This window comes from Typopeltis vanoorti, chromosome 12, assembly GCF_054136105.1.
Source record: "Typopeltis vanoorti isolate ZY-2024b chromosome 12, IOZ_Tvanoo_1.0, whole genome shotgun sequence".
Classification (NCBI taxonomy): domain Eukaryota; kingdom Metazoa; phylum Arthropoda; class Arachnida; order Uropygi; family Thelyphonidae; genus Typopeltis; species Typopeltis vanoorti.
Window position 1 is genome coordinate 103,043,621 of NC_143560.1, and position 25,434 is coordinate 103,069,054.

The following is a 25,434-nucleotide window of genomic DNA, read 5'->3' on the forward strand; positions in this document are numbered from 1 at the left end:
CCCATCTCAGATCGTTATGTGTTTTAAAAGAACTCTAACACTGCTTTGATTATATTGGTCAAGACACTTTTCATTAGTTAACTGTTTATCGCATTAAAACTCAACTCAAATCAAATTAAATAGAAAATATACTTTTAATGCTCATTAGAACAGTGTAATTCAAGTTTCGGCGGTATAATTTATACAAAAAACATTATAGTGGTAAATCCAGGAAAAAGTTATGTTTCGAACCACTACCGCTTTTCTCCAGTGGCAGCACTGGTCATAAAAATTGACAAATGAAATAATAACAAATTATTTAAAATAACGCAACTTTTCGATTGTTGGAGTACATTTAAAGAGCAATTTTATTGTTGCATAAATCTACACGAGATTTCTAATTGTTATTACTCTTGACTGGGTAAAATAAACATATTAGTTGAGCATATAGTTTTGGCTTTATCTATCCTTTTTCTCTTCTATTGCAATTTGGACTGTTAAATTCTACAACGGATTGCACAAAGGTAGATTATTTTGCTAACAGCCACTGTTATCAGAAACTTATTAAGTCTTTTCTGTTGTACGGAAATGATTACAAGGGTTTTATCATTCTCTGAAAAAAACAATCACCCAAGAGAAAATGTCTGAAACCATCACAGAAGACAAGATGCTCATGATCAAGGCGTCATATGCGTGTCTAAGAATCGTTTCTCTAAGCATTTCATTTTCGTGACCATAACCTAGTCCTAAGCAAGAAATTTGCTAAGTATTGCGTGACCAAAACTTTCTGCTTTGGAGATTCTGTGCGTGAATATTTCGTTGCTATTCTTTCTCAATGTCTCTTAAAGAGTATGTTTTATGTTTTTCTTTAGTAATTACCAATACAAATAATTCTTGAAGCTTAGATAGGTATTATTTGACACGAACTGAATAATGTACGCGGTAAATGTTCTGTTATCATTTCGACAAAAAAAATAATAATTAGCAATGCAGTTTATGTGATGCGATAGGGATAATATTGGAGATGATTTACGCATATCTCATTATCTCAGCATATAGAAGGGGAGAAATGATGCATGAATTCTCAGAAAGGATACCTTAAACGCTCTCTTATGATATCATCCCAAAAGATACCACGTTAATACAGCTGCATTTTGCTGTGCATCTGTTATTCATTGTGTTTCTTTATCTGCCATAAGCATTATAATTCTTTTTACAATATTACATTTCCATTTTCAACTCTTCATTCGGGATTATGTTTGCCAAAAGGGCCATCTGTCCTTTACTTAGTTTCAACTGGTAATCTTTCCATTATTATTATATATACAATGAATAGGTGCTGTTCACATGAACAATTGGATTTAAAACCAAGAGAGTTCCAATCAAAGCCTGTCTTTGCTACTTACTACTACACTCCTCCAAATTCTATATCCTGATTTCCAAATATTCCTTCATGGTTCCCAGTCAGAAATGATAATTTCGAAACCAGATATTTGATGAGAATTAAAATGGAACTTGGATATTCCCGAAAATTGACTAGTCCATTTACCTTATAGCCTTGTAATGTTTATAGATAGATTCGGATGCATTATTGCAGATGCATCTTTTTTTTTTTTCCAGCCAGCCAAGATTAGTTCCGATAAGTTGGCATACTGAAATTTGTAATAATTACTGAATTTCAATAAAATAAAATAAAAACTGTATTAAAAAACTTTTGGCATAAGTGTTATTGTCTATTGTGTAGGTCTAGATATCATAAAATTTCAAGTAGTGAGTCCGAATCCTACAGCATGTAATAAAAATAAAGGTTATTTAGTTTGTGTTACAAGGATAATCACCATTTCAGTATTCTATCATCAAACCGCCTCTCTCCGTGATGGAGTTAGTAGTCAGAATATCTTTGATTTGAAAAATGCAGCTTCCATTCTTTTCTCAGTACGGTGGTGCATTTATAAAAAAAAACACCTTTTCTACAAATGGCGAGTTAAGTCCTCAGCAGTTCTCGTACGTATTGTCTACCAGAGGAGGTAGACAATACCTCCTCTGGCTACTCTTCTGCAAGAATGCCAATTATATGAACTATTGCAATTGTTACAGAGAGGGAGAGAGAGAGAGAGAGAGAGAGAGAGAGAGAGAGAGAGAGAGAGAGAGAGAGATCGAATAGCTCTTGTTTCTTTTCTTAGGATCGAAAAACCGATATTTATTGCGTAGAAGTTTGTAATATACCTGACTGCCAAATAATACTACAATTAATTCAAAACTAAATATTTTCTGAAATACTTTTGTTTGGCAATTAATTGTTTCCGTGGATCTCAGTTTTCCATGTGGTTCCTACACGTTATAGCAGCCCCTCTTTTATTCATTAGCAAGAACACGAAATAATTCTGCTGTTTGATTGAAAAACACAATAAGGAATCCGTCTGTTATTTAGATCTTCTTACTGGTGATAATGAATAGAAGAATATCCTTTAGTTATATTTTTCTATCTACCGCATTGAGTGTGATGCTCATTGATATCTTTTAATCAAAACTGCGTATTGGTTCATCACTAAAATACATCCCCAAATTCAGTTTTGGTCCAGGATGGATTATTTGATCAACTCCTTTACAAATCATGCATTTATGCAATCGGTCAGGCTGAAACATTTGCCAACCTCACTTTGCGCGTCTACCTTCCTGGCATTGGATCAAGAATGGAACACAGCACGGAACACGCCAACTATTTCTTTTCGTTTAAAACACTTTTCTCTCCCATCCCCCCTTAAGTTTAAGTTTTAAGCATAACTTATTAGTTATATAATGGTTGCGATATCTAAACCGGAATAATTATAAGTGATGTTTAATTGTCTTATGTTTTCTAACAATTTATATATAACGTTGCAGGTTTAAAAAAAAAAAAGAAATATTTCCCATATGAATTTATTTCTACAGTGAACAATTCAGTTGTCAATAAAATTCCAAAATTTAAACTAAATTCTAAAATTAAAATTTAATTTAAACCCGTTTTAATTGTCAGTCTCCAAAAACCCCAAAACAGCAATTAATGCATAGAAAGATCAGCTTACAGACTTGAAGTCAAAGCATATTTTAATAAAAAATTAATTATTACACCTTAAACCATATATAATAAGAAATTAAGCCCTATTGCTTTTCAAAAACATTACTTGAATTTTCAAAGATAGCGAAATTACTTAAATCTTCAAAATGGACAAATGAAATTAAAATCAAAATCAAAAAACAACGAGTTCGTTGCCGATCTGCACCCAGAATGGAGAGCACGTTAGGTTTCCTACCAATAAGTTGTGGGATCAAATCTCACGGTGGGAATGAATATTTGTGACGGAAGTTGAACAGCACGAATGCTAATATACCATAGGCTTTCAGTATTTTGTGAGTGGGATTCACATAAAAAGTATGGAAATGACTGTAGAGAATCATAAAGAAGATGGTTTTTAATCGCACTCTTGTATGCTTTTATGGCTGCTTATTGACGTGCATTTGTGAACTGTATTACCCAATTTTTCCGGCCAAGCCTTGCAGATCGAAACTAAGTCTAATGTCCAAATTGTAGTAAACGTATAAAATTTCAACAAATCATTTTCACCACAAGAGTTCCTTGATGCCTATTAATCATATATAATGGATTAATGATGGATTATTTGATCTATGATTTGATTTATGATTTTCGAATTTTGATTTTGATTTAAGTTTATTACCTTTGTTTGCAATAATTTAATTATCACAAGATTTGGCTCAATTTCAATTCGAATATCTTTCTTAGCAAAACACTACTCTTAATTTTATTCCAAATATTATCACTTTAGACCAGTGTGTAGGAGTACGGATGTGGTTTTAAGTAAGATACGCGTTGCAGAAGATTGCACGATTCATTTCACAACTCATGTTAATTGTGCGGGTTAATTGCCTTGATTTCTTTTTCTCAATTTCACCTCGTAATCAGCTCCGTATTGTGAGCTTTCACCCACGCTCAGCACTACTCACACGGTGGAAATCAAAGAATTAAATGAGGGGTGATGAAAGATTTTCCGGTGACTGGCGCCATTACTCTCATTGCTCCCCCATGGCGCTCAGGAGCACGTGACGCACAATAAAATGCTGATGAATGAGTCTCTGACTTGCTTAGAACACCGATGGTTTGCTCGAGTTCTTCTCTGGGTTTCATAATTATCGAATTCAGAGAAAAAAAAAGTATTGCAAACAGAGGTAATAAACTTAAATCAAAATTCGAAAATCATAAATCAAAATTCGAAAATCATAAATCAAATTTCGAAAATCATAAATCAAAATCTAAATGCACAAAATATAAAAACTGAAACTGATAATAAATCATAGAAAAGTGAAATATAAATGAAAAATTCGAATACATGAATCAAACATTCAAATGAATAAATCAAAAATTTAAATACATAAATTAGAAAAACTAACATCATAAAACTAAAACCTGCAGTCATAAATCAAAAATCAAAATGCATAAAATAAACAATAAAAAGATGTGATTAAATAGAGTGGAATAAATTAATCTGAGTGCATATACACTGACACGTATATTCGCCACTCACAAGAACAGGTGGGCGTCCAGTGAATTTCGTGGTATTCATATCGCTTTGACCATAGCGATGATAATTTTATAGCATATTCTGTACCTTTTTTTGACATTAACTTACTCTGTCTCTGCCTGTACATATGGGCTGCTTTATCTCCAGGTGCTCTAGTTTCCCCTTATATACATGAAACCGACCTTGAATCTAATTAGTAATAGTTACATGTACAGTCCAGTTATAAACCTGAATTTGGGTAATTCGTGGAGTGCTGTTGTCATGTTCGATAGACAAATCTAATGGTGGAAGAATAATAATCATAATCTACCAATAGTAATAAAAAATCATAAATCAAAAGCTGAAATCATAAATCAAACATTTTAAATGCATAAATCAAAATCATAAACTCCAGAATCAAAAAATCCAAAATCTAAATCTAAAACCAAAAACAAAAATATAAATCAAAAATCGAAATCATAAATCAAAAATTAGAATTTGAATAAATCAAAAGTTTGAAACATAAAATCAATATCTAAAAATGTAATAATCTGATATCCTTCTGTGGAAATTAGATGCTTAAAAATCGAATAATCTTTTTCTTATTAATCATCTTGGAAACTGAAAATTATTCCGAAATCGTTTAAATAGTATTAGTGCACTAACAGAGAAGAAAGACAGTTTGCTATTTACAGGCGTAAACTAATGGAGAAATCGTGTATGCAAACACTAAACTTTAAAAAACACTAAACAACAAAATTTAAGAATTCTGTTGCTGCTGTAATGTGCTGCCTTTTGCATTAGGGATTCCTTATTTGATAAAACTGGGATTACTTATTCGCCTTATCTTTCTTATCCTCAACAATCGTGAATATAAAGATGATGACCCAAAACATAACTTATCCATAGAGGTCTTCTATAATTATTTTCTACATTTAAGCTTCAAAGTATGCATTAATCACGAAACTTGCCAGAGTTTAAACTGCATTAAATTATTTAAATATTTGATTTTTAATCCCCGCGTGACATTTAAAAATGCTGATTGTTAAATCATTCCTATCTAGCAGACAAGAATTTAAAAGTGTAATTACTGAAAATATTACACACTTCGCTTTTTCGAGTTTTTAATATACGTAGCAAGAGTTTTAAGCAATTAGACATTTTTAAATTGGATGTTTTATGTCAGAAACGTGCTCAATTTTGTCAATATTTAATAACATGCAAGCACCACATGTGACACATTCTCGCTAGGACGTGGCCAATTTCTGAGATGCGTATTTTATCACAAAAATTCACCCCTGAGTTAAAACTAAACGACGAACTAAAAAACTAATGTGTGCTAATGAATCTTGTGCAGTATATTAAAATAATATTTTCTACTTTAACGTAATTAAAAACAGCTCAACATTAGCGAGTTTTTACGTGATGCTTGAAGAAACGTAAGAATGTTATGAGTAATTTATATTTATAAATTAAAAAAAAATAAAAAATGAGCTCGTTGCTGGAAAACTAGTTCTGCAACAGAATAACATGTCCTTTATCCGTGGGATGGATCATAAAGGATTTTTTGAGCTGAATGACTATTGTTTTATATATTGTTTTCTTTTCACAAAGGTCACGATACCATTTTAGCTCATCCTCATCGTTGTTACGCTTTCGCGCAGGGCTACACATTTTACCGCGTAAGCTTCCATAACTAATACTCCCGCGGAATAGATTGGTTGCTCTTTATTCCCGGTGTTATCCCATGTCTGTCAAAGCGTGTGTTCACGAGGCTGGTTTGCCTGCTTTACGGGAGGGAAAACCCTGCTGTTCGCGCCCAAGACCGGCTAACTTGGCTATGGCTGAGGAATATCTTAATGATGTTAATCTTAACACAATTACTGTACGTATTTAAAATATCATTCATTTAATATGTATTAACTACAACATTTGGTCATTGGAAATATATCAGGTGAATAATAGTGTAGTTGGGAGTACGTAGTATGGTAGCATAGAGAACTGTGTGATACATCAAGCGAGAGCAGATTTTACAGTTTAGCAAATGCCAAGAAAAAACTGGAATATCAAAAATCATACGAATTAGTGAATGGATATTATAGAGTAGATGTAAGATGGAATTTTCAGGAAGTAGAAGAAGGTGAGAAGTGATCTCTGGGAGTAGTTTTTCTCATTAAGAGTGATAGATGAGAAATATTCCATTTTGCCCTTTTCTTCTTACTTATCGTGTGGTTTCATTCGACTCTATCCATATACGAGTGCATCCTTATGGTGGGATGACCAGGATGCTTGTCATCAATCACGGACATCAACTGGTAGCAGTACAACTTTCCTCGTTTAGTCCGCTATCAATAAACCGAGTGTGTTCCCTCTCAGTTTCTTCACGTTTGACAGGAAAAAAAAACAAACAACATTTTGGAAGTAAAAAACTATGCCACTTTATATGATGCTGGGTAACTCGCATTCAATTAAAAGGTTCTTAATTGAGAGTGCACATTTCCAAAACACGATTATACCCAAGTGTTTGCAAATGTCGTGACTGTCTGAGCTTATCTAAGTGCAGCATATATATCACGTCTTAAGCTCAATGGCCTGTCATAGTCAAGTAAATTTCTTTTCAGAAACCTACTTCCTATGATAGAGTGGATAATCCTACTATATGCATTGTCTGCAAATTGAGTGTCCTCTTGGCCATTTTGGCCACGTGATAGGATCGATGAGATCGGATAACTCACCCCTATTTGAAAAGCCCTCATAAAAGTTCTTTGCGTCCGAGACGGGATGCGAACCCAACTGTTTCCAGTTGAAGAGTATGGTCGAAACCTACTGAGCTGAGGAAGCATATATTTCCCTTCCAGCCAGCTCCTCTTTTTTTTCGAAAGATATTTTAAAACGATAACTTTTTTCGAAGTTTGAAAAATGTGTATTTGAGAGAGTTAGAAAAAAATTGTTTTAAAGATTTCCAGACGAAGCGATTTGGACGTGGGTTAGACTCCCCTCCAATGATGACGTGACGAACTTTATCTGGTCTCTTTCGACCAAAGATGAGTTAGTCGCTCTCATAAGGCGATAGAGGAATTATTTACCCGGAAACTCTGGTGTTTTGCCCCTCAGAACAGATAAACAGGTCCAGTGAACACACACGGACTTACAACCATGAATACTTACAATATGTGGAAGAGATAGGGTCCTCGCCACATGTCGTAACGCCCGTAGTTAACCATGTCGCTCAATCATAGTAATCAACCTCCTAGATGGGAGATGGCTCATGAATGGGTTGGGAAAGATTTCCAGAGGGTCTAGTGAGATTCTGAAAAAACGAATTTCGGAACCAAACGCATTATCTTAAATACTTTCTATTGCAATACTTTCGCAAACATCCCCGTGTGCACAGTAGAATTGGATCCCACAGCCAGTTGGATTCAATGTTGATATGATGTTCATCCGGGCAGCCAGACCGACAGATATACAAAAACATGCGTTGTTCGGGCTTGTAGTAATACAGAAAGCCAATAGGACGCTGTCTAATCATTAGTCTTGTGGTAGTAGCATTGTGACTTCATCAGACTAACTAATTTCAGCTTTAATTCGATGCCACTCAAAGAATTATTATGTGCTTACCCTTGCAATCTGCGGCACGGCTAATGTGATGTCATATATTCAATTTATAATGTTACGTATAACCACGCAGACTGCGTACTATTATGTATCTGGGTTACACAGTTCATTTATACACTTAAGTTAACTGGATTTCATAAAAGCCATATGAGCCCGCTCATGCTTCGAGAGATCCTCGATGAGCTAAGAGACGATGTTATTAAAATAGACTTCATTCAAAAGGATCCATATCTGAAGATAGGTTACGAAGCCTTATAAGAGATAGTTAGGCTATAAGTGAAAGATGTCGGATCATTTCTCAATCAAATATTTCAGCGTAATCTTCAGTTTTTACTCATAAGTAAGTTTTTTTCAACTCGGATACTGCATTTCTAATCTGAAAGTGAAGAAGAAACTACATGCATAAAACAGAAGAACGAGCATGTTTATATGTTTATTATATGAAAATAAGCGTCTTATATTTTATTTCAACCAGTTCTCTTTTCGTTTGGACTAATTGTATTCCCTTTGAAATATCATAAATCACTTAAATATATTTTCACTTACAAGCCATGTAACTAATAGTTGATTCTCTTTGAAAGAAGTAACAAGGAACAATCCTAATGAATCCCCAGTCTATTGAAATATATGTACGATCTTCAATCAGTCCTTATGTATGTCGCAATTCTATGGAATTATCTAAATAAAACGTACAATGGAATCAGTGATGAATATTCCTATTAAATATTTCATAAAAACTGACGGAAATCTTAAAACATCACAGACGATTATAGATTCAAATGTTATAAGAAAGGTTGAAATTTAATATATTTTTTTGTTATTTTCAGCCAAGCATAAGAACACGAAATCCTTCGTCTATTCTTAAAATTTTCTAAATGTATAAGCTATCCGTATATAAAATATAGAAAACTTTTACAGGAGAATCCATGCTATTATTCAGATAGCTATTGCTGTGCTTGGAGGTATGCATTTATGTTTATTTCTAGTAATCATTTATCTAGTTTTTCAATTGTTATTTATTTATACATTATAATTTTGATATTATAACTTTTAATCTTCTAGGAGTAGAAAGAGAAGGGTAATCGTTGCTTTTTTTTTCAAAAACGGAATTTCTATTTAATTTTGTCCGACTTCTGCATATGGATAATTTAGAAATTTAGTTGTTAATACAGTATATATATTTTTGCATTGAATATTTAAAAATATACATTTTATGAGCGAGCATTGTTTAATTTTGTTTCAAATTGTGACGTCATAAAATATTGTTCAAACTTATGAAGTTAGCTCTACAGAGAGTGCTCCAGTATTTGGCTATCAGAGGCTAACTCTACGATAACAAAATAATAAGAATGAAATATTAATGTACCGTTTCACAACTGTTCCAGCAAGTTGTATACAACCCAGTTTCAGTGCTTTGCATAAGATTGGTACTACTGAAACTAAGAGAAACGTTTCCTATACCAGAAACAATCACAGTTAGACACCACTCCGACTTCATAAATTATTATCAGAAAAATTATACGTACACCGCAATATAATTGAGCATTTTTTACAAAAGTGGGAATTAAAATAATTTTTCTATTAAAAATACTCAAATTTTAGATTGATGCTATTCTCAAATGTGAATATTTTAAATTGACATTAAGCTAAAGAGCTCAAAGTGCGAGAAATTTTTTTTAATTTTTTCACAAAAAAAATTTAGAAAAAATTCAGATATTTTTGTCATTTTTTTTCTATTTTTTTAGGTTTGCCTAATGGATTTGCTGATAAAGATGATGACAATGATGATGATCAATACTTTATCGGAATGGAAAGTCGAGTGGATATTCTTTTCCTATAACACAAATTCATTTTATTTGAAAAGATTATAGCGATGATTTGAAATCTGAAACGATACCAAAATCTTATTAACCCCTGGTCTCCCCCCAAAACGAAATGATAGTAGACGCGCCCAGTCAACTAAATGGAACGAAAAGAATGGAAGGATTAAAATATTTAATAAGCGCCCATTGGCACAGACTGCAACGCATCTCATTTGGCAGCGAAGTGTTTGAGTTCTTAAAGGGAGGTGATTTTAACTCCTCCTTTCTTGTGACATCTCTGTCGGGGATTAAACTACTTGAGTGAACTGCGAGATGAATTATAATACTTTCTTCTTATCGGGAGATAAGATAATCGATGAGGCTCTTAATCACTGCAGGTCCTCTACCGAGCAATGAGAATGCACTAATTGGGAAAGAATTGTACTTAATCGCTATAAAAGGTTAGATAATAAACGCATTTTAAAGCGTTGTTTTCTTTGTGTAATAATTTGACAAGAGAGGAGGTATTTCTGTGCGTAATAGCATAGAAAAATAAACTGGGCAGGTCTCAAAAAAATTGTAAAACGTTAACATTTCATCTGTGGATTGCATGCATGTATTGCAGTAGAGATACATTTACAGGGGAAGAGAAAACGACTCAGACCAGCCCGTGAAAATTATTATAGAGAAATGGTCTTCATTTCATTAACCTCATTATATCAGTAAATGGGAAATACCTAATTACTCTCTCAGCTCTCTTAATGTAGTTAGGTAAACCATGAATAGTTATTTCCTACTATGTTTATTAATGAGGATTAGACTCTCTCGAGGATCGGAAGAGATGGGCTATCACAAATGAAATTCGTTTCGCAATGGCTAGACAGATGATTAAAAATAAAACAATAAATCAAAATATTTACTGTACGTTTCTTTTCTTAATTTCAATACAAAACATCTATAATGTGTATCTTTTTTACTCTTTTTTCAAGTTTAATATTTGCAATGGTCGTTTTTTCATAGGAATCATTCATTGCTACACTGGGATGAATGGAATTAAGGTTCCTCTGAAAGATGCCAGACAGTAAGAAGGAATCTTGACGCCTTAGACAAAGTATAAACAAGCCATCGCACTAAGCAAAAGTAAGGTGTTTTGTACTTAGCGTCGCCGATTGCTTTGCTTCTACGTTCGAGGGTGCCCTCCTGCCACCTCTCTTCCCAGTTACTTTACGGATGGCGGACATTCGATTCTCTAGCTCCGCGAGATGCCTATTTCTTAGACGTGTTCGATGATTTTCAAGGATTGATAAGGAATATGAGATACCTCATTAAAATTCGTTTCTTGTCAATGTACGATTTTAAATACCTGGAGTTGTATAATTGACTTCTGGCACTCCGGATATCGTAATGGTCAAAAGAATCATTCTCGCTGTGTTACGGTTGGAAGAAAAAAAAAATCAAGGATATGAACCCACCGATTGGAAAGAAATGAATTAAAATATATGATCGATGATCCAGGATGAGTTACCTAGTCGAAGATGGAAATTGCAGGTTTTTCTTCCTCCTGGAAAGTATGCAGGCGTACCTGGATGAGGTACTTCCGATACAAGAAGTAATTCTTATTAGTTTTTGGATAGAAAGACCTGAACCACTGGAATGATTATATGAGCTTTTTTAAGGGAAGATTAGTTAGTTAGTTTCATATGGAGCTAGCAGGATTTATCCTTCCATAAATTGGTTTGCATCCCTACCAAATTAACACTACACAAATAAGAAATAGAACTCACAATTATTGAATTGGTATGTTCGCTGTAGTCTTAATCCTAAACATTGACGGCGTATGATCTGGCCCCAATCAAAATGAGAAGCTCAAATCTCCAGATGCATTTTCCTCATAAAACTGATTACAAAAATTATGATGATCACTAAACATGTTTTTAACCATGGGAAAAACACGCATTCTTAAATAAATTAAGTGTTAGCTTTTGTTGTTGTTGTTGTTGTTGTTGTTCCTTGGGCTATTTTAGAGGAAAACAAATGCAGTTAAAACGAAGATTTCTGATTTATTCAGTGTAAAATAAACCCTGAAAAAACTGGAATTCTAGGATTTTGAACAAGCGGTTTTCTTTTTTAAATTTCCAAAGAACAAAATGATTCTTTACTAAATAGTGCATGGCATTGGACTTTTAGTTCCAGACAAAATTTGAAATAGTAGAAATACATAGTTGACAAGCTAATTACATTGTTCAGTGTATCAAAGGGCAGATCTATTCTGGGAATGTCTATGACTGGTGTTTCAGTTCTCGAATGTATATAGGGTGATGCATTATTTTCTTATGTAATCGTTGAAAATATTAATTGCTTAAAGTTAGAAAAGACAAAATGAAAAGGGATGCTACATTTTCAAAATCACTCCTGGAATAAACGTGGTCCCTAATTCACACAGCTGTGAATGGGATGCTATTGGAGCCAAAGAACATTTAGTTTGGGTTGGCTTCAGGAAGCAGTTTATTGAGTGGTGTAGGAAAAGTGGTGTAAACTAGGCTTTCTGGATCACTAAATTTGCAAAAGACTCACCTTTCGTTTTCTGTTTCTTGTCCTTTCTTGGGACAGAGGGATGTGACGCTCCCAGAGAAAGAAAGAAAGAAAGAAAGCCACATTCCCTCAATCAAAGGAGGGGACGTCACTCAAACAAACAAACACCATTTCTTCTTTCCTTCCTTCTTTGGCCACACTTTCGTTTCGGTGCAACCGTGTCGAGGCCTCATCGTAATAATAGCGCACCCGTCGATCCTCCTACCTGGATCCGTCGGCTGTGGGCCCGTCACAGAGACGGGCATCCTCCAGCGCCCCCTGGCGAAGCAGTGGAAACCGCCGATTGCCGTCCCGTTTCAAAAGTGGTTCAATAGGGAACTCGGGCGACGATGGAGGACTGCACCGTCCTAGCAGCGGAATATCCTGCTCCTCCACTTCACACGGCGAACAGAACCTCCCCCTACCGGGGAAGTCCAACGATTCCGCAGTATCACTGTCGGACAAACCGTCACTTTCGATCGATGCAAGATAGCGAGGTTCCAACTGCACGCGCACTGTCATAGGACACCGAGTCACGTAAACGTCCATTTCCAGGGAGGTGATGGAGTCTGGGGTGCATCCGTCTGGGTCTGGGATCTGGATGTCCTGAGGTGACGGCACGAACTCGTCGATGAGGGGACTGAGAAGGCTGCGTCGCTTCTTAGGTCGCGTAGGAGGTGGGGGAGGCGGTGAGGGCGCTTTCACTGGTAGTGGCAGGCGGGGTCTGGTCTCGCGGCTAGGTCCATTAGGAATCACGGCTATAGTCTGAACCTCTGCAACCGTGGTTGTGCCTCCCCCTTTATCGGGGATGTCTGCAACCTCCGGGATCGTCGTGGGTTCCCGAACAATCGTAGTCACTTGGGGAATAGCCAAATACGAACTCCCTGGTTTCGGGCCGTTGAGTCTTCCCTTATTTACAGGTCCGTCTATGAGTTGCTCCGTGAGCATTCCGTCCCCTTCAGACGGCCTCCTACCCTTCATCGGCACCACTCTGGAGTTCGTTTCACTAAGTTCAAAGGTCATCACGCACGCAGCGACGATCACGAAACCACCGAGTCCCATGAAGACGGGGCCTACGAAAGTGAGGTTATGTAAATGGTATTTGCGATCTTCGTCGAGAACCTCCACAGTTCTGTTGCCTTCTTTGACCCTCTCTGTCGACAGAGAGTCAGCGTAGAATCCAAGCACCGTCATGGCCGTTCCGATCATGACCATCAGCATCCCTCCGCTCAGTGCTTTGCAGCACATCCAGATACAGCGCATCGACACGCGATTCTTCATCTTAGCGAGGGTTCCTTTCTCTTCCTTCTTGTCCTGTTTCCCTTGCCCCTGGGTGGGGGACTGGACCTGTTGAACTGCCGGGGGATACTGGTACGCTGGCTGATGGGACGGCGTTCGTGGCCTGCCCCTGTAGGGAGTAGAGGGGGGCACAAGAGGTCCAGATGTACGGCCTGTGTTCTGTTGCCGCAGCTGACGCCCGATTACTGCGGCGCTATTCATGTCCGCCGCTTCTCAGGCAGTCCCACTGCTGAGGGAAGTCGGCAGCAAGGTCCAGACGCAAGCGACAGGACCTTTTATACCTGAATATCGGGAAAGGCAAGTAGGGGGTTCCTCACCTGCCGAAGCCAGCATGGTGTGTCCGGGGCTCCGGCTCGGAGTCGATCGTCTGTTCGCCATAGACAGATACGAAACGATCCCACAGCTGCGGAAGGATAAGACCCTAACGAACGGCGTTGAAAGAGTCTGCGCATGCGCGAAGGAAGCTGCCCGCTGTCGGTGCTCACTCAGTGGAGCACCAGGGAGGAGCTGTAGGAGGAGGAGCGCGCCAAAGAGACGGCTGTAGGAAAAGGCTTCTGCCCCGGAGGTGACGATAAAGTTTGTATCATCCGTAACAATCGTGCGTACAGTTGCCGTCCTCCGTAATCCTTATCAGCGAGAAATTTCAGCGTCGACCTGAAAAAGAAACATCCTCGTACCGGATGAGAGTTATTCCCTCCTCGTGCTTTGTCCGCGCGCAGTGACTTCCTCGTAACCCCCGTTATTGGTGCTGCCCCACGTTGCCACTCTTTTGTCAGATGACCTTTCGAACTCGCATATTTCACGAAAACCCAGACGGTTCTGAAGGATTCACACGGGCATTTGAAGCGATGGAAATACACCAATGGGTGTGGCGAAAGGGATTTTGGATGACATGTAAGTAAAGGGGTCGAAAAAAAAAATGTTGTCCAAGATTTTTTTCGACAAGTTCTTTGCGAAGACGAAGTCGGGAGGAACATTTTCATAAAAAGTTAGTTCTGTGTACTGTTGTTATGAGATATTTCATTTTTTCCCCTTTTCTAATCATTTACTATTTATTTGGGACAACCTATTGGGGAGAGAGAGAACTGGTGTTCTTTATTATTTATAATCCGATTCTTCGTGAAACATATCGAGGGAATTTCGTATTTGTCATTTTTTTTAATGAATTCGACTTCTATCATTAACAATAATTCGATTTTATTTTGCCAGGGAGGAGACTTGTATTGTGTACAACTTGGATAAAAATATTTCGCTTTATAATTTATTATTTGTTGTCAGATATATCGAATTGCTATTGGTATAATACTGTCCAAACAGAATTACTAGTAAAAAAAACTTAATATTAAGAATAAATCATTATCTATAGGGTAATATGCTACTCATATTAGTTTTCGTTGATTTAACTTGCGTGTTTCTTTAGTTCGTGTATGCCTTAAAAATCAGCAGAAAAGATTGTGATGATTTCGATCTCCTTTCAATGGTATTCAAACATTTAAAAAACCCGTAAGGCTAAAAATAAAAGCAATCATTCATAGTCAAAGCAAGTGGAATGAATTCTAAGGATAAACATGTTTGTGTTAATATCAGGATTAAAAACTCACCACACAGTTTTATATCCCAATTTAGCAATTACAAATACTTTAAAATGATCTCACCTTTTCTGCCATCATTGATAATAAAGCAGATTGTAGTGGATCGCCTTTGTTATTGGAATCAACCTTCATCCACGTCGAATGCACTGGAGGATTTAATTCTTAATAACGTAAAAGTCAAGAGATGCAATTTTTCCTCTTTGTCTCTTTGACCTTCAAACTAATTAGTGCATTAACTGAACGATCCGAAATCCTGTGAGAGATTTCGCTTCCGTTTACAACTTACTCCGAAATACTTAACAATTAAGAGCGAAACGGATCAAACACGAGCGCACGTGACGGAGAAATAGTTTCCACTTTGTGCCTGAATCTCTGTAGATAGATGTTATTAGTCCTAACGTTCCTACGTGACTAAGAAGGCGGTCGTTAGTCGGAAAAAAAAAAGAAAGTGTGAAAGCAAAAACACCCAGTGGGTACCAGTAGCTCTTTTAGCAAAATTGCCTGCGATAAGGCCGCGCTAATATTAGTCGAAATGGAGCGGATAGTCAAAGTCTTGCATCGAACATAGGAGAGGAAAGAAGTCCTATTCAGTCTACTGTTAAATAATAATAATAAAAACTTCTCCCTCTTCAATTTCTCTTCAGACTGTATAAATACATAAATATCACTTTAACTAATTTTTTCTTTTCAAAATTTCCATTAAATAATTTAATCTAACTTTATGACATCCCACAGACATTTCCTCAACATCTCTTTGAACAAATCGCAGATTAGTGCTCTAATTGCAAAATTCATATTGTTATCGATCACAGTGAACTGAGAGCACGCAGACGACTAGAAAAAAGAACAATTAAAAAAAAAAACTAACGTAGTTTTTCATTTGGATCTTTTCACGTATATTATAACAATAGAAATACAGTAGTTTTGCAACAATACTGTAGTTTCACTAAACAAGCCATTTATGCGATGAATAAAAGATGATTTGTAGTGCATGTCATAATGGAATGGTTTCTTTATTAACAATTTTTAAACCAAAAGACTTAATTAGGTTTTTATTGGTTAATGTGCATGCGTTTATTGGATTATACCTAACGAATGCTAATATATTTCATTGATCATCAACCAGATATTATATAAAAAAAAAGGCTTAAAATGACCGTTGACGGTATCGTGATGATAACAACAGACAGCTAATAGGACGTCACAAACTTATGAAGTTTGGAAGAGTTTCAAACTTTTCAAGTCATTTATTTGACCATTAAAACGCGATGAAAGCTTTGGTCAAGTGTCAATATTATTCATCGTGAGTGATGTTTTTCACTGTTGTTCCAAATTATCGTGAACTGAGATAAATGAAGGAGATTTTCTACCAAATCAATGGTGTGAGACCAAAATAAATAGGTTTGTACAAATGTGAACAAAAAGAGGAATTTCGTCTGCTTGTTTTTGTAAATTAGGACCAATGAATCGAACACTTGGTATGATAGAGAAAACGTGTACGGTTAATCCGTAATCCGGATAATCGAGAGTGCGATTTATTTGCGATTAGTAAGAAACTTTTTTTTAAAAAAAATAAATAAATAAAATATTCTGGTAGCCATAACTTTAAATATGTTTTTAAATATTTCTTTTTCTCTAAAAGATGTTCATTTTTATTTTTATTAATTTGTTTACATAATTTTACGTAAAAATGTTCATAAACTCTCCAAACTATGGATTCAAATCCACAGCCTGGGTTGGAGAGTGAGTACGCTATCCACTTGCCATCCAGGATGGAAATTCAGTACTAATTTATTTTTTTTGCATTATTAATTGATATTTCATAATACACTCAGATGAAGAAATAAATTTAATTGATTCCTTATCAATGGCCTAAAATAATTTTGATTACAAAAAAAAAAAAAAAGGTTGAATCTGTTCGCAAGTGTTATCAAATGAAATAGTGGGTACAAATCCAAAGAAAAATAATAGAGGATGATCTAGTAATTACGAAGCTGATAAGTTATACTCTTATGGGGCCAAATGAACTCGTATCGTAGCCCCACAAGACAAAACAAAAAAGAATGGAAGGCCCAACAATTTCCAAAACCCCAAAGCCGCCTCTAATAGCACATGCCAGGGAAAAAAAATCTTTGGACTCTGTATTTCTGTTTTGTGACATTATCATTTTATAAGGATGGAGGTAGTAGGATTTTTTTCCCTGGAACACTAGAATTTTTATATCCATAATACCTACAAACTGACCGGTATATGCAGTTGACGTATTACCACATTTTCATTCTACTACATTTATCTCTTCAATTCATTGTTGTCGGAGAGTATTGGATTGATTGCCACGCGCTCCAGTCATGAGGTAGCATTTGATTGTTGCTTAACTACTTTTTAAAAGCAAACTGATTGTTTGTGCTTGCGATGTGAGATCACTGGCGCGTGTGTGACTATTGCATCTGGTTATCGCGCAATCCTTTGTTAATGATGCTATCTAATTGTTTCTGGCGCATTTATAGACTATTATACTGCATACTGTGTAAATTAATACAGGTAATTTTTTAACTTTTTTCCCATTCACTTTGAGGTATAGCTGAGGCCATGAGATTTTGTACAAAATGCTCCGATTTTTCTCTCTTAGCCAAGCCTTCATGATATTGAAACACACTTCATTCACACGCAGAAAAAAAAATCCATATGCACTGAATGCTTCCAGCAGTGGACAGAGTGCCTTCAATAGACAATGATATCGAACTAGTCGTTATCACTGAAGCTCTACTTTGTTCCAAGGGAATAGAGATAAACATGCCATATATAAAAATAAGAAGAAAAAAAACACAATAAAAACCATAGCAGATAGAATGCTATAATGGATTCTTTATTCTGAATAAATAGGACCCATTTTTTTCCACACAGGTTATCATTTTTGCTTCAAAATATTGTCGAAAACAGACCATAAAATGTGATGTTCTTCCAAAGAGCCTACATAACAAATGTTCGTCGAAAATGAATACAGACTGGGAGAGTCATCTTCACTTAAAATGGCTTTGTGTCGTGTTGTAGCTCTTTACCACTACTTTACCATAAGGTACAGCTGCAATACCAAAGCTGATATGACGTTGGACTTATTCCATTGAAACAGAGGCGTAACTAGACGGGCGCACAGTGGGCGGTCCGCCCAGTCGGCACTTTGAACCTTTTTGAACTTTTTCAGTTAATTCTAAAATATAGTTTCGGAGAACTCATTTGAAAATATTGTAATACTATTGCGAATTTTCCTTATAATTGTTGTAAGTGTTGCTAGTTGTGAGAGGAGTTTTTCTAAATACAATTGACTAAGAATTACCTACATTACTATGAAATAGACTTCATCAATGTCATCGACGATTTTGCTAACAGAAAAGCAAGAAAAATAACATTTTTGAATGCCGAAATTACACTTTTACTTCAAAAATAAACATAGTGTTTTAATTTATTTCCCTATACGTCGTTTTGACTTTTTGTAGTATTTTTGGTGTGTATTGAGAGGGGCGGCAAAAGCTCTAGCTACGCCACTGCATTGCAACGTAAAGTACTTTACGTTGCAATGCAGTGGCGTAGTTTTAACATATGATGATACTGCAGACAGTTTCATCATATGTTAAAATACGTATTAGAACTGTCCTATATTTCAAGAAAACTTAAATTATACCTTAATATCATGTGGATCCTTCTTTACCTAATAATACGTTTCACCCTTATAAATACTACTCGCATAATGTTATAATGTGTCAAATGTTTTTGGTCATCCATTCTTCCCTCAACATCACTACAAATCTATGAACGTTTGTTGGAATCACTGGACCAGTTCACATTTCACGTTCCAGTTTCTCTCCAGGGTGTTCCATTGGCTTGAAATCAAAGCAAGGTTTTAATGTCATTTTCACAATATACTGCTTTATACACGAGTTTTGCATACATCTTTCCATGCACTACAACCAAAAGATCCGATTCACAATAGGAAAAACCCCTTTGAGATTACTTCTCCGACTTCACATTTAGGATGATGAACTTAAACATAAGGCATCCCTCATACCCACCACTCACTCATCCGATTAGAAACGGTCTACATATCCCCTCTCTCTCTCTCTCTCTCTCTCTCTCTCTCTCTCTCTCTCTCTCTCTCTCTCTCTCTCTCTCTCTCTCTAATATTTGCGCAGTATCATATAGAACGAACGCTGGACCATACAAAAATACATCTTTCTAATGATTTAAGAAAATTGGCCCATGTATTACTTAATTTATTTTAAATATTTTTCTATTAAGAGAAGGAAATATAAATGCATAGCTGTTTGAATGTCTCCTTTACAAATTTCAAAGGCAAGCGAGAGTTGACGAAGTTAAAACTACAGTACAATTTACGTCGGTAATGCACTACTTAAAAAAACGAACTCAAGTACGTATATTGGTCAGCAGAATCTAAAACGGCTGCTGCAACGCAATACTGAAAACATAAATCACTTCAATTTGCATCAAACAATTAAAAAGAAATAACCAAATTGTTATTTTGAATATCTACAATTAAATCCGTGACTTTTTTTCTGATTGTTTGCAACAAAAAAAAAAAAAAAAAATTGAAGAATTTCATTCTTTCATTGTAATGTCATTCATTCATTATCACAACAATTGAACCTAACAATTGAAAATAGCGTATATTACTGCATGCATTTTTTATTCTAATTTTGCCATGAAAAATAGTCCGAGTGATGAGACCCGCTCCTCATTTCTTTATTCGAAATGAATAAACAATGTTTACTACACATCCCGAATGCTAAATGTTATCAAATTAGCTTCGAGCAGAGAAAAGCTATTGCTTTCAATTATTTCGAAGGATTAGTTTCTTCCAAAATTTTCACTTGCAAATGAATATGGAATGATTCGGCATCTTATTTTTCTTCTGAACACTGAATTTTAATCAACTTCGTCCGGCACCGGCTATAAATAGCTCAAGCACGTACCAAAAGGAAACAATGATTGCACAGTTTTGCAAAAAATACTTGAAACCAAAAACAATAATTATGCATTTACATCTAAACTATTGTTCATCTTTGCGTTGTCTTCATTGAGATGTCTTCACGCACTCTACGAACACATATTAAGAGTAATAATATTTAGGCAAGTGCTATACAGCAGTCATTGGCCTTTCTATGATAAAATTATTTATTTATTTATTAAAATGAAGTTAAGTCATAAGGTATGATATCCTCAATTTATTTACTAAAATTAGCATAAAGAATCTTAATATTCTTTGTTTTGTTATCTTTACATATAACTGTATATTTTTCATGTCCAATTATCCTAAAAGAAACTGATACTTTCTAAGAAAACTACAGTAAGTTGTTGTGTAATAGTTCTTGGCGCTTTAAATCAAACATTTTCGAAATTACCGGATAATGAGTGATCAAATATTTCCGATTATTTTCTAAAAATGGCAGAATATATTCATTAGACGATCACAATAACTTGTAAACTGACGTATAATTGATACTTTTTGTTATCAGCAAGTTTTATTGTTAAATCATCAACAATCAACAACAATTATTGATATGAACAATAGATTAATAATCCTATTATTAATCTGTTATTAAAAAAACGCCTTATTCATAATTCAACTCTCAACAATGCATCTATTTGATTTCTTGTCTTTGAATATTGTTATCATATCCATTGTTCGATTATCCAAAACTTGTAATTTAGTAACATAGACATGTTATTGTGAGATACAACAATATATTTTTGAATTGTTCGGCCAAGATGGATAGGATGTGACGTATCTGCTTCTATATTGCCATGGCAAATAATGGGTTCTGATCATCACCGGTGTTGGAGTATTCATCGTGTTTCTGCTGTAGTTCCAAAGATTGTTCACAAATGAATTAAAACTAACTCCATTCAATAAATGTACTTATTTTTAATTAGTTGTTTTATTAGTTAAATTATTATGTATGTTTGATTTGCTGTATGCAATTATGATTTATAATATGTCATTGTAGCATGCTTAATCACTCATCGAAGTTCTAGTTATTAACAAATGTATCTAATTACATAATAATAGTCCTGTAATGATGCACTAAAAGGAATTTGAATTTTTTTTCCCACAGCAACATAAAAATGTACGAGATTAACACTAAGCTGTGCCCGTTAGGAGGACAGAGTCAAGGCTCTTTTCTCCTAACAGGAGTTTGACTTTGTCGAGGAGTCAGAGTCAAACTCAAAGATATTTTTATTTCAAAACTAGCGCCATCTATTGTACATTTTCTATATTATTTTCTATATTAGAAGCAATTGCTAATTAATGGTGTCTTTGCTGTTCTTTTCATCTTTCACTTACAGAAAAAACTGTTGCAAAATGTATTAATTTAAGATTGTTTTCGATCTCCACATAAAAACCTTACGTGTCATTTACATATATTAAACCTTACATAATAAATAAATAAATGGCGCTGTACATTTTAGAAAAGTAGATGGAAAATTATAGAGAAGTACCGGAAGCTTGTAAAAAGATGCTGAAATAAATGATTATTCTGTTTTATTGGTCTGTACCAGCTGGACTGTGTGTAGATGTATTGTATGTGGGTAGAAGAATTATTGTAGTTCGCATTCCATGTTAGGAATCATAAATATACGTTTGTAATTAATTACAAACTAATCCTCAGGCATCCGTGTTGTCTACTGTTTCGTTTGCAAGGGTCTTTTTGCGGCCATCTGCTCTTCCTCTTGCTGTGTCAGCTGTAGCAATTCTTCCGGAGCTAACAACTTTCTAGAAGACAATCATTTCTGTAGTCGGGCTCAGGATTTCAGGGCCAGCACTTTTATTAACGAAAATGCTTATATATGCAGAAACAGACAGTACACGGAAACATAATAGTGAATAAGAAAAGTTAAAGAATTAAATCACGCCACATAAACACAAAGAATGATCTTGTCTCTCTTATCTTTTTTAATCAGAGCTCAAGAGTAAGAATAATACAAATTCTGAGATTCTTTAGGATGAATTTATTCAAAAACGAATATAAGACTTGATCACTGTGTTACCGTTTGAGAAGTGGGGACCCCACCAGAGCATCGATCTCACATTCCCATGATAACTCCAACTGTGAAGATCTTCGTATTCTTACCACATATCATATGAGAGAGACAAAAATATCTTGGCCGAATTGAACAATAGATGATATTCTTCTGTACCAAAATTAACTCATCACAAGAAATTAGATTTGCGTAAAACAATCTCACAAAATCACGTGAGATTTTGTGAGATTGTTTATACGAAGATACGAAGTCATGAGCAATATTCCCAAACACTACATCGATTTGTTTTCAGCTTTTTCACTTTTTCTGACATGTGGAGTACTTTAAATCTGTTTTATATGTTCAATACTCTTAAGTTTAATTCTCTCTCATGCCGAAGCCAATTTGGAAAATATAAAAGGAGCACTGTTTGAATTAAAATCAACTTTTGATTACTTTTTCCTCCTTTTTAATTAATACAGGAAATGTTGATTTCCTCGGATAAATATCACTCACATTTCTTAAAATCTTAAACTTGGAATCCATTACTACCCAAAAAGAAACTGACTGTTTTGGAGAGGCGCCAAAAAACTTTTTTTATAAAGAAAATATGAACCTCTCTATCTATAGATATGAGAACTAGCAGATGTAATACGAAATGAAAGAAATTTGAAAATGTTGACAAATATTGAGAAAATCTCACAACTTGTATTCGTTCAGATGACATACTCAACTGCAGTAGAGAAAGAAAGTTCGGAAAATATTAATACAAAAATAAATTGTGAATTCTACTCCTGGAAAATACACGCACAAAATAAAATACCAAAAAAAAAAAAAAAAGAAATGTCGATAGTGAGTGGATGAAAACTTTCGCCTGTGTGGAGCTTGGAAAAAAATCCAACTTAACACACAAACGGAAAGAAAAGTTCAAACTTGAAATTTCCATTTATTTAATCGTCAAAAGGAATCCGTTGACGTGTAATATAATGTTTATTCTTCATAAGGACTTTTGATGGAAATCATACCAATCGATTCTTTTCTTTTTCTTTTTTCTTTTCCTTTTTTCTTTTTCTTTTTTCTTTTCTTTTCTATTTTCTTTTTCTTTTTTCTTAATTTTTTCTTTTTCTTTTCTTTTCTTTTTTCTTTTTTCTTTTTTTTCTTTTTCTTTTCTTTTTCTTTTTTCTTTTTCTTTTCTTTTCTATTTTCTTTTTCTTTTTTCTTAATTTTTTCTTTTTTCTTAATTTTTTCTTTTTCTTTTCTTTTTTCTTAATTTTTTCTTTTGTTTCTTTTCTTTTTCTTTTTTCTTTTTCTTTTTCTTTTTTCTTTTCTTTTCTTTTCTATTTTCTTTTTCTTTTTTCTTAATTTTTTCTTTTTTTTTCTTTTTTCTTAATTTTTTCTTTTTCTTTTCTTTTTTCTTAATTTTTTTCTTTTTCTTTTCTTTTTCTTTTTTCTTTTCCTTTTTTCTTTTTCTTTTTTCTTTTCTCTTCTATTTTCTTTTTCTTTTCTTTTTCTTATCTTTTTTCTTTTTTTTCTTTTTCTTTTTCTTTTCTTACTAATTGATTCATAATTGCATACTGCAAACAACTGGAGAAATTCAAATGATGCTTGCATAGATTAAACAGGAAAACCTAAGTTTAATTAAATATCGAATCAGAGCCGACGAAATAGATTGGTTAATCCATATTCCCTAATCTCCTATGTCTGAATATTTCTTGATTTTCCTGCCCGGATGCGAATGAAAAACCAGTTTCCTGGAGTGGGGTGGAATCGTTCTATCCCCGTATGAGACCGGCTTACTCACTGCTAATCCTCCTCCATACAGACAAAAGAAAATCACTTTTTTGGGGGGGGGGGGACTCGTATTAAACATAGATCATCACTTGATTCAAGTAATGATGTACATTTTCAGAAAAGCTGAAGCAATTTAACTATCAAAACACCAACGTTGTCGTATTCTGTAGTATACCCAGCATGAATTTCCTCAGAGTGAGTGGATAGTGGAAATTCACGCTCTAGATAACTTACCATTGATTCTAGTGGTTGGACCGACGAAGATGTACTCTTAAAAAAAGACAAGCCAAACCTTTCCCTGATTTAAACAAAAATGCAAAAATATACATTTTATCTTTTTTTATCTACGGTTAAACCGTCTAGAATACTTTAATCAATATTGCAACACTGTGCTAGGCAACGTTGATGTTAAAAACAGTTTGTCTTTCCACTTCATAAAGTTCTTTTATTTCTGTCAACATGTTTTTGTTACTGTTGACCTCAAAACTGTTTGTTCTCCACCAAGATGGAACTTTTATGGCTCGGAGTAAAGCTTGGAGAGCAGAGAGCTCGCTAGTCGTGTTGGGACACTAAATCAATCAATTAATTCTCTTCCTGTGTTGTCTCTCTGGCTCCTAGCACCCTATTCTGATCCCTAATGGACAGCTGTTCTGTTTTTCTTCTTATATTGCGCAAGGGAAAAAAACCATTCGCAGTTAAAGGAAATTAATTAGTTAAGGGCTATCCAATTTTCGCACGAGATGGTGGAACGTTATACACTTTATTTCTTTCTGACGCTGGTGGACTTGGCGAGTATATTAAACGTCAGCTGTATAGTTAGAAGTCACATTGAAAGAAAAAATGCAGAGAACTTCTGAAGATCGTCATACTGGATGTGGAATTCAACGTTAGTTATTCGAGAAATCTAGATGAGTCAATCTACGTATGAATCCTCGCAATTCGAAAAAAAAAAAAAAAAAAAAAGCTGACGACTTCCCAAAGAGTACCACAGTCTGATTCTGAGAATAAAATAAATCAAACACAACACTGAAAACCCTGGAGAACCAAAAACGCTGATCTTCCGAAAGAAGCAAAATCTCCGAGACATGACGATAATGAAAATTCTTAGAGTTAAAAAAAAAATGAAGCTAATATAAGATGGCTGGATATTAACTTAAATTTCAGTAGCTAAAATATTTGAAAATTATCAAT

General features: G+C 34.8%; 1 protein-coding gene across 1 annotated transcript; it reads right to left on the reverse strand.

Moving 5' to 3' along the window:
• Positions 1 to 12,748: 12,748 nt before the first annotated feature.
• On the reverse strand, positions 12,749 to 14,026 carry LOC150101085 (uncharacterized). The gene has a single exon (XM_090402160.1). It carries the CDS (start codon positions 14,024 to 14,026, stop codon positions 12,749 to 12,751), a length of 1,278 nt encoding a protein of 425 aa, XP_090258286.1.
• Between the last annotated feature and the right edge of the window lie 11,408 nt (positions 14,027 to 25,434).

Coding starts and splice junctions, on each gene's coding strand:
- LOC150101085 (XM_090402160.1), bottom strand. CDS start 14,026: ATGAATAGCGCCGCAGTAATCGGGCGTCAGCTGCGGCAACAGAACACA.